At 32.9% G+C, this 14,705-nt stretch overlaps 1 protein-coding gene across 1 annotated transcript in view; it reads left to right on the forward strand.

Moving 5' to 3' along the window:
* Positions 1 to 1,628: 1,628 nt before the first annotated feature.
* The window catches only part of LOC122045528, a 45,709-nt gene continuing 32,632 nt past the window's right edge, over positions 1,629 to 14,705 (forward strand). The window contains exon 1 of the mRNA XM_042605780.1: positions 1,629 to 1,975. Coding sequence (XP_042461714.1) covers positions 1,763 to 1,975 — 213 coding nt within the window. The 5' untranslated portion in view covers positions 1,629 to 1,762. The remainder of the gene's footprint in view (positions 1,976 to 14,705) is intronic.

Consider the following 14,705-nt stretch of genomic DNA (forward strand, 5'->3'; position numbering starts at 1 on the left):
AGAATCTATAGAAGTACAACTATCTTAATTTGGCATGCATTTATAGCCTTTAAGGATATCGAGCACTTATGTTTGGGAATCCAGATATTCATCTCTTTAAAAGGATTAATCCTAGAGGTGACCGACTCAACCCCATAGAAATTTTTCATCAGTTACCAAGATAAATTGGAAAGCACTCGTAGAGACTCATTCAAGAAGCCAATTTTCTTAGGTTTATTGTCCCACTAAAGGGAAATTCCTGAAGTGTGACGCAGTTGAGATTCGAAGCTTAGATGTCGAGTTAACTGGGCCTAACCGCAACACTATAGCCTCAGTGGCGGATATCAATGACACAAGGTATCCAACTTACATAGACTAATCATGGGGGTGAATGACCCCCCCCCCCTATGGAAGTTTCCTACCAACTATCAGGGTAAATTAGAAAGTGCTCACAGCGGGCAACATATTAGCTCAACGTTCTTAAGTCAACCGCTAATTAAGATAAATTTATTCATTATTAGTTAAAGCTGATACTCAACCCATAAATGTCTGGGAAACAAAAAAGACACTCTATTGCTACATCATTGCCTCAGGGGCGAATATCAAGCAACAACAACAACAACAAACCTTATCTCACTAGGTGAGGTTGACTATATGGGCTTTGTCGCTATACCACCATGAGCACTTCTCAATTTACCCTGCTGGTTAATGAAAAATTTTTGTGGGCCAAATAAATCATCTCATGATTAATTGGCATAAATTAAATACTGATACCAACTATAATAATAATAATAAAATAAATGGAATAAATTCAAGATGTTCCAAGGAATAGAGTATTTTTGGATATGTATTTTCATTTTTCAACTGGTATTTTTTAGACTATTAAAAAACTTTACCAGGTGTTTTTTGGGATTAAAAAAAATCCCTATGGGCTTCCAGACATATAAAAAAAAATGTGAAACCAAACTCTTCTAATAAAATTGCTATGGAATATTCAACTAAAAAAACAGTTGTGGCATTCACCATATGCATACTTATCATCCTACTATTCAATTAGAATTTGGATTCTTTAATAATTAATTTTGATAAGTCTAAAATTAAATTACATTAATATTCTAAGAATCTGAAACCTTTAATAATTAATTTTGGCGAAGCTTCAAATTAAATTATGTTAATATTTTTTTTCACGTGTATTTTTTTTAAAATTTATTAGTAAATTTCCTTGGTTATTTTTTATATAAAATATATATATTTTTTAATCTATATTTTAAGATTGACAACACCACGAAGAAAGAAATTTTTATAAATATTTTGGGCTAGCAACGTTAGATTTTAGCTTTCGTTATAATTTTTTTAGCTTTCGTTATAATTTTATGTGAGGATGACTTTCCTTATAATAGCTTGCTATTGAATTTTCAGTGTGTGCATGCGATGACTGTCTCAGTAAAGAATGGATATGGAGCTGGAGTTGAAACCTCTTATTTTTGTTCTTCGAATTGATATAGTTGATCTATTAAAACAATTTCGATCAGACTAATTATATTTTTATTTAAATTTTAAACAAATGGCTTCCTTGGGTTGATGATATAGTAAAGCCTGTCCATATATTTTTTTTGCAGGGAGAAAAATAAAATTTATCCAGTAGGAGTAGGACTGATCAGTCTGTGGCCTATCCTGTCCCGTCCTTCACCACGTTCAAGGAAGCTCCAACCCACTCTAATCTCTATACTCGCACGCACATTGCCAGCTTACACTGCAGGCCCCAAATATATTTACCGCCGGAATGGAAAGGCCACTGTGGCTCCTCCTTCTCGCCTCCTCTGTCGTCGTCGCTGTTATGTCTCAAGAGACCCATGCAGATGGCCGCTCTGATGCTTCGGTGGAGTTCTTGAAGACCCCGCCGCCATTCTCGGCGTCGAGCTCGGCCACGTTTCAGTTTGAGGTGACCAACGGCAGAAATGGCAGCTCATGCCGCAGCTGCAGTATCACCTGCAAGGTCTGTGGGTTCAATCCTTTCTTCTTCTTCTCTTCTCAAAACTTCACGCAAGATTGAGTGCGCATTTTATGGAACTTCCAGTCTTTATTTCTTCATTCTTTCTGTTTTTTTGAGCGAAATAGGCATCAAATCAAGTGCTTGCTGAACTGCAATTGGAAATGGAAGAAGTCAGGCAAATAGTAGAGTGCACGGCTGTTTTGTGGATTTTGGAAACTGAAGAAACTCAAAATCTCTATTATCAAACATGAAAGCAAAGTTAAACGGGCCAACTCATAAAGGACAGCCCAACCCAAATAATTCAAATATTTGATTATTGTCATGCAATAGGAAAGAGAGACATGAGATGACCATTCAATCATAAGTAAATATAACCCTAGTTGACGCAGTTGGTACCTACATGGATGTTTGTTCTATTAGGTCTTAGAGTCAATTCCCAATGGGTACAAAATGTTTCGTTAGGTATCTGGCCTCTCCCTGCAAAGGGTCGCTATGGTAGGGAAAATATCTCTCATGATTAATCTGCCTATATTTTGCCGTGAGGACGGCGATACTGGACCGTTGGGGTAAGCGATATCACCCTTTGCTCCAATCATAAGCAAAATATATCACAATTGTTGTAGGATAATTATGGATTGTAAACAATGATTCCTTTTCATTTTGTCAATGGCATCACACCATCGAGATCATCAAAAAGGATTACTAATTCAACTGTAAAGATCTTTAAATGAGTATGTTTTCATTTAATAATTACATAAAAATGCGTATTAATTTTTCGTCATTGGTATCATAACACCGTTAGTTGATATTCTAATCAGATGTCGATGTGTGTTAAGGTTATTTTTTTTTTATTTCATGATTCAAAGTAGATTTTAAATGGTAAATCTATAAGTCTTTCATTTAATATTGTTTTTTAACAAAGCATGATTATGTATATGTTTTAGAAGCATGTTTAGAATCCATCGGCGTCATGATTTTGAACATGATGAGATATATAGTTTTCTTTGAGAAAGTTGATTTTTTTATATATATATTTAATAGTAATAAAAGAAATTTGTTCTAACCTCACATGATTAAATCACTTATGAAATATGAATCCCAACATATGTTATTTAAATTTTGTTTTAATTTATGATTAGAACAATATGATTTCAATACCGCATATGATTGGAATAATATGGTTTTGATATTTTTTAAATATAAAATATATTAATTAAAATAAAAAATAAAAGAAAAAATGTGGGACCATGGTGCCTTGTAACCTTGCGGAGATCACCGCCACTCGCAGCAGTCCGCGGTGTTAGTGCCAAGTGGCAGGTGAACAACAAATTCCACCCGTTTTGCTTGGTACATTACAAAATTTTAAACCATGTATTATGTAAAGGCCCAAAAAATATTAGTGGAATTTAAAAAGAAAAAGAAAAAAAGGGGATGGTAGTCATTTAAATAAGGTATATGGATCATTTTTTTAAAAACAAATAATGTATAGCATATTTGGATATCATTTTTTTGTTCATGGCTATAAGAGATCCAAATAAATAATTCTAAGTGTTTTATCGCCAAAAAGAACAAAAATATCATAAAGTTTTTTTCTTGCTACTTGGATGGAAATTTACAAATTTGTTTTTTGAATTTATGTTCATTGAGTTAATTAAAAATTGAACATAATTGAATTTAATGATTAAAAAAAATCATCTTGAATATTAAATATGCTGGCTTTGTGTTTAATATAATATTTGCCCTCATTATTTAGACATAGCGAGGATTGGATTAGATACATTTTAGCATCCTCTAAGGAGGAACTAGAGAGAGAAAAACTCTAGAACTTTTGGCAAAGTTGTGTATCATTAAGCATTATAAAATGGATGATATGCACTCCATGCCACAACATCTTAGAATTCGAGAAAATAAATGTTTGGAGCTTTTATACATGGATCTTCGTCTTGATTATAATAAAGAAATTCAACTACTAAGAGATTCTCTACTGGGAGATGGAAGAGCATAGTCGATGAAATACTTAGCCAAGAGGGATCAATATTTCTAAGTGAATTGAGGTCGCCATTGATTAAAAGATGGAGGAGAGATATTGAACTTGAGATGAAGAGATCAAGGATAAACTTGAGATGAAGAGATCAAGGATAAATTCTAGTCTTCGTCTCTCAAAGTCCACTCCATTAGATAGGCTTTTGGAAGAAATGATCAAAATGATATCCCGCATGTGTATGAATAAGGAAATAGATTTTCTTTAAGAAGATAAATTGTTATATACATATGTTTTATTACGATGATATTTGTGAACATATTATGTGACATGTAATTTTATTTGTGTTATTTAATATACATGGTTGAATTAAAGCATGCATTATGAACTTTTAATGTTGGAGTTATTTTTTTTTATAATTGTATAGTATGCTAAATTAAATGGGAGTTTTAGGTTGGAAGAATTTAAGTAGTTCTCGTCTAAAATTAATTGATGTTTTGTTGATTTGAAATTAAATTTATAATAATGCAACATTAGAATTATAGATGATGATGATTGGGAACAAAGTGAACTTTCAAATCTATACCTTATATTGAATTATCATAGATGTTATTTTTAAGTACAAAATAAATTTGTACATTTAATGGCATTAATATGTGTAATCTACTCTTAAATATACATATTATAGCATCCAAATAACTTATTATTGACCATAACCAAGGTGTCAAACTGAATGGTGATAACTATGATACTTGGCGCTATAAGATTTGGTATGTTCTAGATGGGCAAAATGCCTTATAGGGTATCAAACAAATCATTCAAGATCTTGGTGTGGGTAAGACAACTCAATAGAGGAAAGATCAAGATACTTACTAGGTATGGAAAAAGAAAGATTCCACTACTCATGTTATTTCGGTTAGTTTTGTGATTGGTCCTCATTCATGAGTGTCACCATCCTACTGCTATGACATTTGGGTGTACTTGAGGGAGAAATATAGAGGTACTACCCGCACTCATCTGAGACAATTAACTATCAAGTTTGAAACTTATAAGAAAGAAGTTGATCACAACATCAAACAACATTTGAGAACTATGTCAAATATGATTTGTGAATTGAAGTTAGCTAGTCGTATTCTCTTTAATAAACAACAAGTTTAAGCTTTGATTTGATCTCTTTGTGACAAGTAGGAGCATTTGAAAGTCAATCTAGCTCACAATGATAATATTAAAACTTTCTCTGATGTTTCTCGCAATGTTGAACTTAAGGATGAGCAACATGGTGTTGCTAGGTCAATAACAAGTACTTTTGTAGCTGAATCTAATTCCCAAAAAGTTTTGGACCTTAAAGACAATAAGAACCAGAAGAAAAATAAGAAAGGACGAATATTGGAGAAGGCTCCAAGAAGAACAACTTTACTCCCAACCTTAAGAATAAGCATAAAAGGTTTGGAAAGAAGAAAGATAAGAGCAAAATAAAGTGCTGCAATTGTCAAGCATTTGGTCATTTCGCTCGTGAATGCTCTGAACCTAAAAGGTAGCACATAATAACACTTTTGTGAGAACTATATATGTCTTTAGCACCAGGGACAGATCTAGGAATTAGTATTTGGGTGGGCTTGAACTTAATGTAATAAATTATATATTGTTATAAAAATATTATATATATATATATATATATATGTATATAATAAAAAATAATTACATTGTAATGTTCAATAAAAAGATGAAAGGAAAAGAGAATGAAAGTTTTACCCTCTTTTCCGACAATCTTGATTAGCTTCGACGATAAAAAACAAGAGTTGCTCTTTGAAGAGGAAGGAAGACTAGGGTTGTTCGTTGGTTGGTCGAAAAACAACAAAAGGAAGAGAAGAGGGAGGATTCTGTTCTTGAGAAGAGGAAGAAGAAATGAGAGATGTTGGAGAAGGAGAAGAAAAACAACTAAGCTATGGTTGGAAAGAAAAAAACAAGGAGAAGGAAGGAGAAGATCAGCTGCTGCGCATGAGGTGGTGGAAACAAGGCTGCATATGTGGAAGAGAATTAAAAAAAAAGAAAGGAGAATATAAGGCGGTGTTTGGTTTCTATTTTCATATTTTGAAAAACGTGCATTTTTCCTTTTCTTAGAAAATGACTTTGTGGCATTCTCTATATTCCCATAGAATGATATCTCCTTTTCTAGAAAACAAATGTAGAAATTGCCAACCAAACAATGTTTTTTTATTTTCTCAAAAAATGAAAATAGAAAATTTACAAACCAAACACTGCCTAAGTTTCTCAAAAATTCCCCAATTCTTTTTTAATTGATTGAACCAGTTTAATCCAATTAAATTTGGTTCGGTCATAACTTGCCAAATCAAATCCAAATCTGATTTTATTCAACTCCAATCTGATTTTAAATCTTGGGCTGGGCTATAGCATTCACCTATTTCTTTTTAGGGAGAATGATATCCACCTATTTCCTTTTAGGGAGATGTATTAACTACAACCTATATCCTGAATAGGGTGCCTTCAAAATGTGTTCCTTCCACACCATATGAACTTTGGACCGGACCTAAGTAACCTTAGACATTGAGGCTTAACTGCTTATATTTGTGATTTTACCAATATGAAGAGTTTGTTCCTTGAGAAAAAAAGTATATTTTTATTAAGTACTCCAAGCAGCCTAAGAGTTATGTGTTTATAGGTGAATGAGATGAGGGAAGCATTACTGAGATTGAATTACAAAATGCAAAATTGATGAGAATAATTTTCCTAAAAGAGGTGAAATAAAGGGAAGGTAACCTTTATTGTAGTTATCTAATGCAAATAATGGTTGTGTGAATCATCAAAAACTCAAGAGGATGAGTTATTGCTTTGATCCTTGATGTGGCGAAAATCTGCCGCCTCACTGGACATCGTTGATGAAGCTTCCCCTCATGATATGGATGGACCTACATGGATCAACACATGTTAAAGGGTGCTAGAGAGATCCAGTAAAGCTCTTTTGATGCTCAAGTCAATCTTTCATAATGGAGCTTAAGATATAAAATGGATCAAAAAGTGAGAGAGTTGGAGAAAAGAGGATCCTCTTTTGGTGGATATACCCGATGCTTAGATATGTATATGTAGGTAGGTGGGAGACCATATCCAAGTAAGGGTGGTGATGATAGTAGGTGGGAGGGATATATACTTGCAATGGGCCATGCTAAGGACGACTTAGGGGACCATATTCAAGTACGACTTAGGATGACATGGGGACCATATCAACTATAGCTAGGAATGACTTAGCTCGGGTGACTCGGCTGCTTGGATTGGCTTGGCTTGATGACTCGGCTAATAGTGACTCGGCCACGTGGTGACTCGGCCTATAATGACTCATCCTAGTTACTCGACAATAGTGACTCGGCTTAGTGACTCAGCCAATAGTGACTTGTCCAAATACTAACTCAGCTTGATGATTGCTTGACCAATAGTGACATGTCCTAGTTGCTCAGCCAAGTGGTGACTCGGCCTACGGTGACTCAACTCTGACTTAGCTCCGATTCAGCTTGAAATGGTTCAGGAGGTTGACTTTTAGGTTTGAAATATAGGTGCTTGCGTGGAGAGGGCATGTAGGTTCGATATGCTAAGCTAGACGGGATCACTATCTCGGGATATCAATCCCATTGGGAGCAATTCTGATCATATTGATTTATCTAAACTCCAACTTTGAAAGAGTAATAAGAAAAATATGCCCAAAATGTGATTATGAGATTAAAAGATATGCTTTTATCATATCTCCGATTGATGAAGAAGATCCTAAAAACATAGTTGAGCCTCTATCTTGTTCTTCAAGGGACAAGTGGATGAAAGCAATGGAAGAAGAGATGGAGCTGATGAAATTAAACCAAGTTCGGGAACTAGTTCAACTTTCATATGGGTGTAAAGCTATTGACAACAAATGAGTTCTCAAAATTATGCAAAAGATTGATGGAACAATAGAGTTATAAGGCTCAGCTAGTGGCTAAAGGTTATACTCAACAAAAGGGTATTGATTATAAAGAAACCTTTACTTCTATTCATTTATTAACTCTAGTTGCTGATTTAAATTGGAATTATATCAAATGAATGTTAAGATTGCTTTTCTCAATAGAGAACTTGAAGAAGAAATCTATATGGAATAGCCAGCACATTTTGTTGTTAAAGGTTAAAAAAATAAAGTTTGCAAATTGAATGGATCAATTTATGTTCTTAAGCAGTCTTCTAGACAATCAATATTTGTGATTTCATAAAGTGATAATCTCATATGACTTCATCATGATAGATGAAGGACATATGTGTTTATGTGAGAATATCCAATAAAAAGTTTGTAAGTCTATCTCTTTATGTTGATGACATATTGTTAGTCGGAAATGACAAGGAATATATACAACCATTACGAAGTAGTGGTTGTCCTCTAATTTTGAAATAAAGGACATGAGTGAGGCAAATTACATTCTGCATGTTAGAATTAATAGAGATTGTTCTACGTGATCGTTGGCATTGTTTCAAAAATCATATATTAAAAATGTTTAAAGTAATTTAGAATGTTAAATTACAAACCCATTGATACTCATGTGACTAAAGGTAAAAATTTAAGTCGTGAAATGTGCCCAAAAACTTCTAAAGAAATACAAGAGGTGTATAAAGTATCATATTCTAGTGTTGTTGGGAGTTTGATGTATGCAATGATGTGTACTCATCTTGATATTTGTTATTTTGTGGGGCATCAATCTAATCAGGAAAGAAGATATTGGAGTGTAGTTTAAAAAGGCATGGTAAATTATTTCCTTTTTTATCAAGGAAAAAATTTAATATTAAAAAGATAGATAGATGTTGACTGGGGTGGTGATTTAGAGGAGTGTAAATTCAACTTTGACTATGCTTTTTTGTTAAATAGTGGTTGCATCTTTAAGAGAAGCAAGAAACAAACTTGTGTATCACTATCTACAATGGAAGCAGAATTTGTGATATGTTCTTTTGCAGTGCAAGTAGGTGTTTGGTTGAAAAAATTCTTATGTCATTTGGGTGTAGTAAGTAGTCTAGTGGGAGCTATAATAATTTATTGTGATAAACAATTAGCAATTACTTACACTAAGGACCCCAAATACTATGAAAAAACCAACATATTGATACGAAGTACAACTTTATCAGAGATATTATTGAAAAGGAGGTCATTTTGAATACATGCCTACGTACTTGATGGTGGATGATCATTTTACTAAGCAAATACCTAGTGGCATCTTTCTAGATCATGCTAGATCACTTGGATTGCGTAGAATATGATTGTGTTCATGAGTATTTAAGATATCGTGCTCGTTATTGTAATGATATTTGACTTGCATTTTATATGTATACATTTAGTTTATGATGTATATTTGTGAATTAAAAGTATGTCATTGGCCCTCTCACATGAGGAATCGCCCCTAGTGATGTGGATGCTGAGATGAGATATTATTGACTTTGTTGTGAACAAATTCATACATATGTTGCCTTGGTAAAAATTGTTGAAATGAAATTTCTTCATGAAATATTTATTTGTTAATCAAAATGGATTTTTTTTCACAATTCATTAAATTTGTCTAATAGGTAGATTCGAGTTTTCTTGAAATTGATATTATTAGAGGACAAAACTCAAGTTTAAGTGTTGAAACACAGTAAGATCTGTATGAGTAACACGTGTTTCATACCATGCGTGTTGAAATAATTGTTTGAATAATGAGTAGTTGAGTCTCAACTCATTGTGTTAGATGCACTAGTTTATATAACTTCATTTTATACTCTTAAGACTTTTAGTTGCTTCTTTAACTTTGTTTTAGTATTGCTACTTTAGCATGCTACCAATAGCTATGGATGATTCGGTAATGCGGTACATGTCTAGGAAAGCAACCAAAATAAAAATTCTAGTGGGACAGGAAGATTTATTTTAACACATTTTGTATTTACAAGCCAGCTACTTTATGTTTAACTTAGTTGTTAGAACATAATTGTGAATACAAAAATATATACTAGTTTGAAATCAAGTAAACTATTTTAATTTTAGGAGAAGAGATAAGTTGATTGATGCTATCAAATAAATCTAGGGTATTGAAAGTTGATCGTCCTTATACATATTTTGAATTGAGTTGTATATTCTTAACTGATGTATGACTCTCAGCTCTTATTTAATATGCTCGTTGGTCGCTCGATCCATTGATTGTATGAAATTGGTGGCATATAGTTATGATTATAATAGACAAGGGTCTAGTCTTCATGTGCGGGTAGGAGATGAAAGCAAAATCAAGCAGGTCGCCTATGAGGGTTGGCCCAACCCAAATAATTCAAATATTTGATTTGAATTATTGGAGGGATCAATTTTTCTCTACCATTTATATCTCCCATAACTTCCACAAGAAAGAAATATATAGAATCATTATTGTAATGCAAGAGGAAGGAGAGAAATGAGATCACCATTTAATCATAAGCAAAGTATATCACAATTATTAGAGCATTTTGGATTGTGAAAAATAATTCCTTTCCATTTTGTGATTGGTGTCGGACCATCGAGATTGTCAAAAAAGTTAGTAATTTATCTAAGATCCTTAAATGAAATATGGTTTCATTTAATAATTACATGAAAAATGATGAGTACAAGTTTTCTGTTAAAACATATCATATCATAAGATTGCAAAATTGTTAGAAATTAAGATGCATAGATTTTTAGAAGGTGGAAGAATACTTGAGAAGATGGGTGGATGGATGGATGAATAGGGAATGTGTCGTTTAATTTATCCTTCTATATGTTTACTTGGGAAATGATGAATGGATCTGACCATTCATTCACCTTCCATTCACTTATTTACTTAGAAGGATGAATATCTCTAATAATAAACATAAAGATAGGAAGCTCCTTCTCTTCATCCTTTTAAACTCTCCTATCCTCTGTTCTATCCACCAATCCTAAATTGCAAGAAATAACATTAAAAAAATAAAGTATGGCAAATGTAAGAAAAAAATGATAGGTAGGCATCAAAGTAAGAGGCAAAATAAAAAACTTGGTCAAGTTAATTAAGAATGATCCGTCACCATCTAATTCCAACTCCTAATCAATCACTTGTTTGCGTTGTTGTTGTGTGTTATGGCCTAGTTGAATTGTCACTTAAGGTACTCCACTTGGTCATAGTATGATAATAGAAAACCAAGTCAAGCCAACACACACTTGCTAAATAAGCATGAAATTTTTTCTAACAAACAATATATATATTCATCTTTTTTCTATAAAAGATACAATATAATTATACAATAAAAAAATAAAAGGGTACAATAAAATCAAATAAATGAGGATCATCGAGCAACACTATATCCCAGTCGAAACCCGAATTATAAAATAACCTTTTTTTTTTATAAGTAAAAGTTATATATCATGTATCAAAATGTACAAAATGAGGCTTTAAGGGTTACTCGTCTGATGAATGAAGTATCAAATCTAAGTAGACACATAAAGACATGTATACATGAAGTTTACACTCTTGTATATCATCTCAACATCTACCTATCTCTCACCAAAAAAACTACAGTTACTTGCTCTCCGTACATAGTGTATCACTGATGACAAGGCCAAGTGATGGACCTTTGTCAACGTCCTGCTCCCATGATAATGCTAGCCAAAAACTCTAAGTGTTTGGCGATATGAAGACATCTTCGTGCGCATATAGAGCCAACCTCGAATCCCCTTCCATAGCTCTACAATAGGAGGGTACTAGAAGAATAGATGCTCCTATGTCTCACATAATGAATTGGGACTCAACTACTCATTATCCAAATAGTCACTTCAGTAGACGTAGTATGAAAGACGTAGCATGCTACAATATGTTTCTTCCTACTTAGAACTGTATATCTTTAAGAAAAAAAATTCACATCGAGTGTGTCACAACAATTTATTCTTCAATAATATCAAATTTAAGAAAACTCTAATGTCAATATTAGACAAGTTTAATGGATTGTGGGAAAATCTATTTCGAATACAAAAATAAATATTTCATGAAGTGATCTCTTCTCAAAAGTTCATTACCAAGGTAACATATGTATGAATTTGTTCACAACAAAGTCAATACTATCTTATCTTTGCATGATACACAACATTAGAGGTGATTGCTTGTGTGAGAAAGCCAATCTCAATTTTTCAACATACTTTTAATTTATAGATAATATATCATAAACTAAATGTGTATATATAAAATTTATAATCAAATTTCATTACAATGAAGGACACAATATCTTAAATACTCGTGCATTCAATTACAATCACATTCTACGCAATCCAAGTGATCTATAAAGATGCTTCGTAAAAGGATCATACACCATCAAATGCATGGGCATGTAATAATATCTCTGATGAAGTTGTACTTTGTATCAATATGTTTGGTTCCTTAATGGTTTAGGATTGTTTAATGTAACCAATTGCTGATTGATTATCATAATAAATTATTATAGTTCCCACTGGAATATTTACTGCACCCAAATGACATAAGAATCCTTTTAACCAAACACCTCCATGCACCGCAGAAGCACATGCCATAAATTCTACTTCCATTGTGGAACATTATGGATAGTGATACATAAATATGTTTCTTTCTTCTTTAAGAGATGCAACCACTATTTAGTAAGAAAGTATAGCTAGAGGTGGATTTATGTTCATCTAAAGTACCACCCAGACAAAACCTTTTAGGCATCTAAGAATCCTTTTAACTGCACTCCAATGTCTTCCTCAATTAGATCAATACCTATTGATTGGACCCACAACATAATAAATATTGGGAGACAAGTTAGTACACAACATTGCATACGTCAAACTCCCAACAACAAAAGAATATGACACTTCATATATCTCTCGTATTTCTTCAGAATTGTTTGGGCACATTTCACACTTAAATTTTCGCCTTTGGTCATAGGAGTATTAATGAGTTTGCAATTTGACATTCAAAATTGCTCTAAATTTTTTTAATATATAATTCTTGAGATAGTGCAAGTAATATCTTAGAATGATCATTATAAATTTAACACACCGAATATAATTTGCTTCATCCATGTCCTTCATTTCAAACCACTTCTCATTGGTTTGTATATACTCCTTGACATTTCAACTTACAATATGTCATTGACATCGACATAAAGAGATAGAATTACAAACTTTTTATTGGATTCTTTTACATAGACACAATGGTTTTCATCTATTATAAAGTCATATGAGAATATTGTCTAGAAAACTGCTTAAGATCATATATCGATCTATTCAATTTGCAAACTTTAATTTTATTTTCTTGACCTTTAACAACAAAACTTACTGGTTGTACCTTATAAATTTCTTCTTCAAGTTCTCTATTCAGAAAAGTAGTCTTAACATCCATTTGATATAATTATAAATCCAAATTAGCTACTAGAGCCGATAATAAATAAATAGAAGTAAATCTCACCAATGTTTGAAGTGTCGAGTCGTGTCCCCCGAAACTGTCAAAATTTACCGTTCCGGTGTAGAAGCGAAACAGGCACCGCACACGAATAAATTTCGCATGCGTTATTTGTCGATCGTCGGACGCCTCTGTGCGATGCTTCCGGCGTTGGCGGAAGCGTCTTGAGATGCTTCTGCCGGCGCTAGAAGCGTTTTGAGACGCTTCCGCCGGCGCTAGAAGCTTCCCACGATGCTTCCAGCGCTGAGATGCTTCCGCCGCTAGCGGAAGAGTCACGCGACCTCTCTGCCGCCGGCGAAAGCGTCGCGCCACCTCTCCGCCACTGATGGAAGCGTTGCGTGACCTCTCAGCCATTGGCAGAAGCGTCGTGCAACCTCTCGACCACCGGCAGAAGCGTCGTACGACGCCTCCACTTGCGCCGGAAGCGTCGTGCGATGCTTCTGGCGACTAGCGCGCGCCTCGCGCCCGTCGCGATGATGATGCACTATTACAGAAAAAAGGGCAGTCCGATGCATGAAGCTCCCGCCATGCAAGTCCTGGGGAAGGATTGTACGCAGTCTTACTCTGCTTTTTTGCAAGAGGCTGTTTCCAGGATTCAAACCCTTGACCTTTTGATCACATGGCAACAACTTTACCGTTGCGCCCAGCTCCCCTTCATGCACTATTACAGAAAAAGAAAAATAAAAAATTTAATTAATTTAAACAATTCCTAACTCCCAACTAAGGTGTGATATTTTGAATATGCTTTCATAAGCCCTAATTAAATTATCCTTATAAAATATATAAAAAATGTATTTAAAATTAAAAAATTATTGATTGATATTATAAATTTTTAGAAAAAATATTGATTGATATTATAATTTTTTTTACTATTTTAAATTTTATTTAAAAATTCTATTTTTTTAAAAAATATAAAAAAATAAAAAATTCTAAATTTTTTTAAAAAATCATATTTATATTCTGATAATTTTTTATTATTATTTTATATTTTTTTACTATTTAATTGATATTTTGATATTTTCACTATTTTAAATATATATTATTTAAACTGATTGTTAATTAAATAAATAAACAATTAATTTATATAATTATAACATATCAATTTTAATTTGAGTTATTAATAATATGTAAAGAAAAGTATATTTAATTATTTTTTTAACCATATTCAGTTGTTCAAATAATTTATATAAAATCAATATACAATTTATTTATAAATTATACACAATAAACATATTTATGTACCAATTACTATATATAAATAAAAAAAATATTGAAACCGTATCAGCACGGTACGATACGATACCAAAACCGT

This window comes from Zingiber officinale, chromosome 2B, assembly GCF_018446385.1.
Source record: "Zingiber officinale cultivar Zhangliang chromosome 2B, Zo_v1.1, whole genome shotgun sequence".
NCBI classification, from domain to species: domain Eukaryota; kingdom Viridiplantae; phylum Streptophyta; class Magnoliopsida; order Zingiberales; family Zingiberaceae; genus Zingiber; species Zingiber officinale.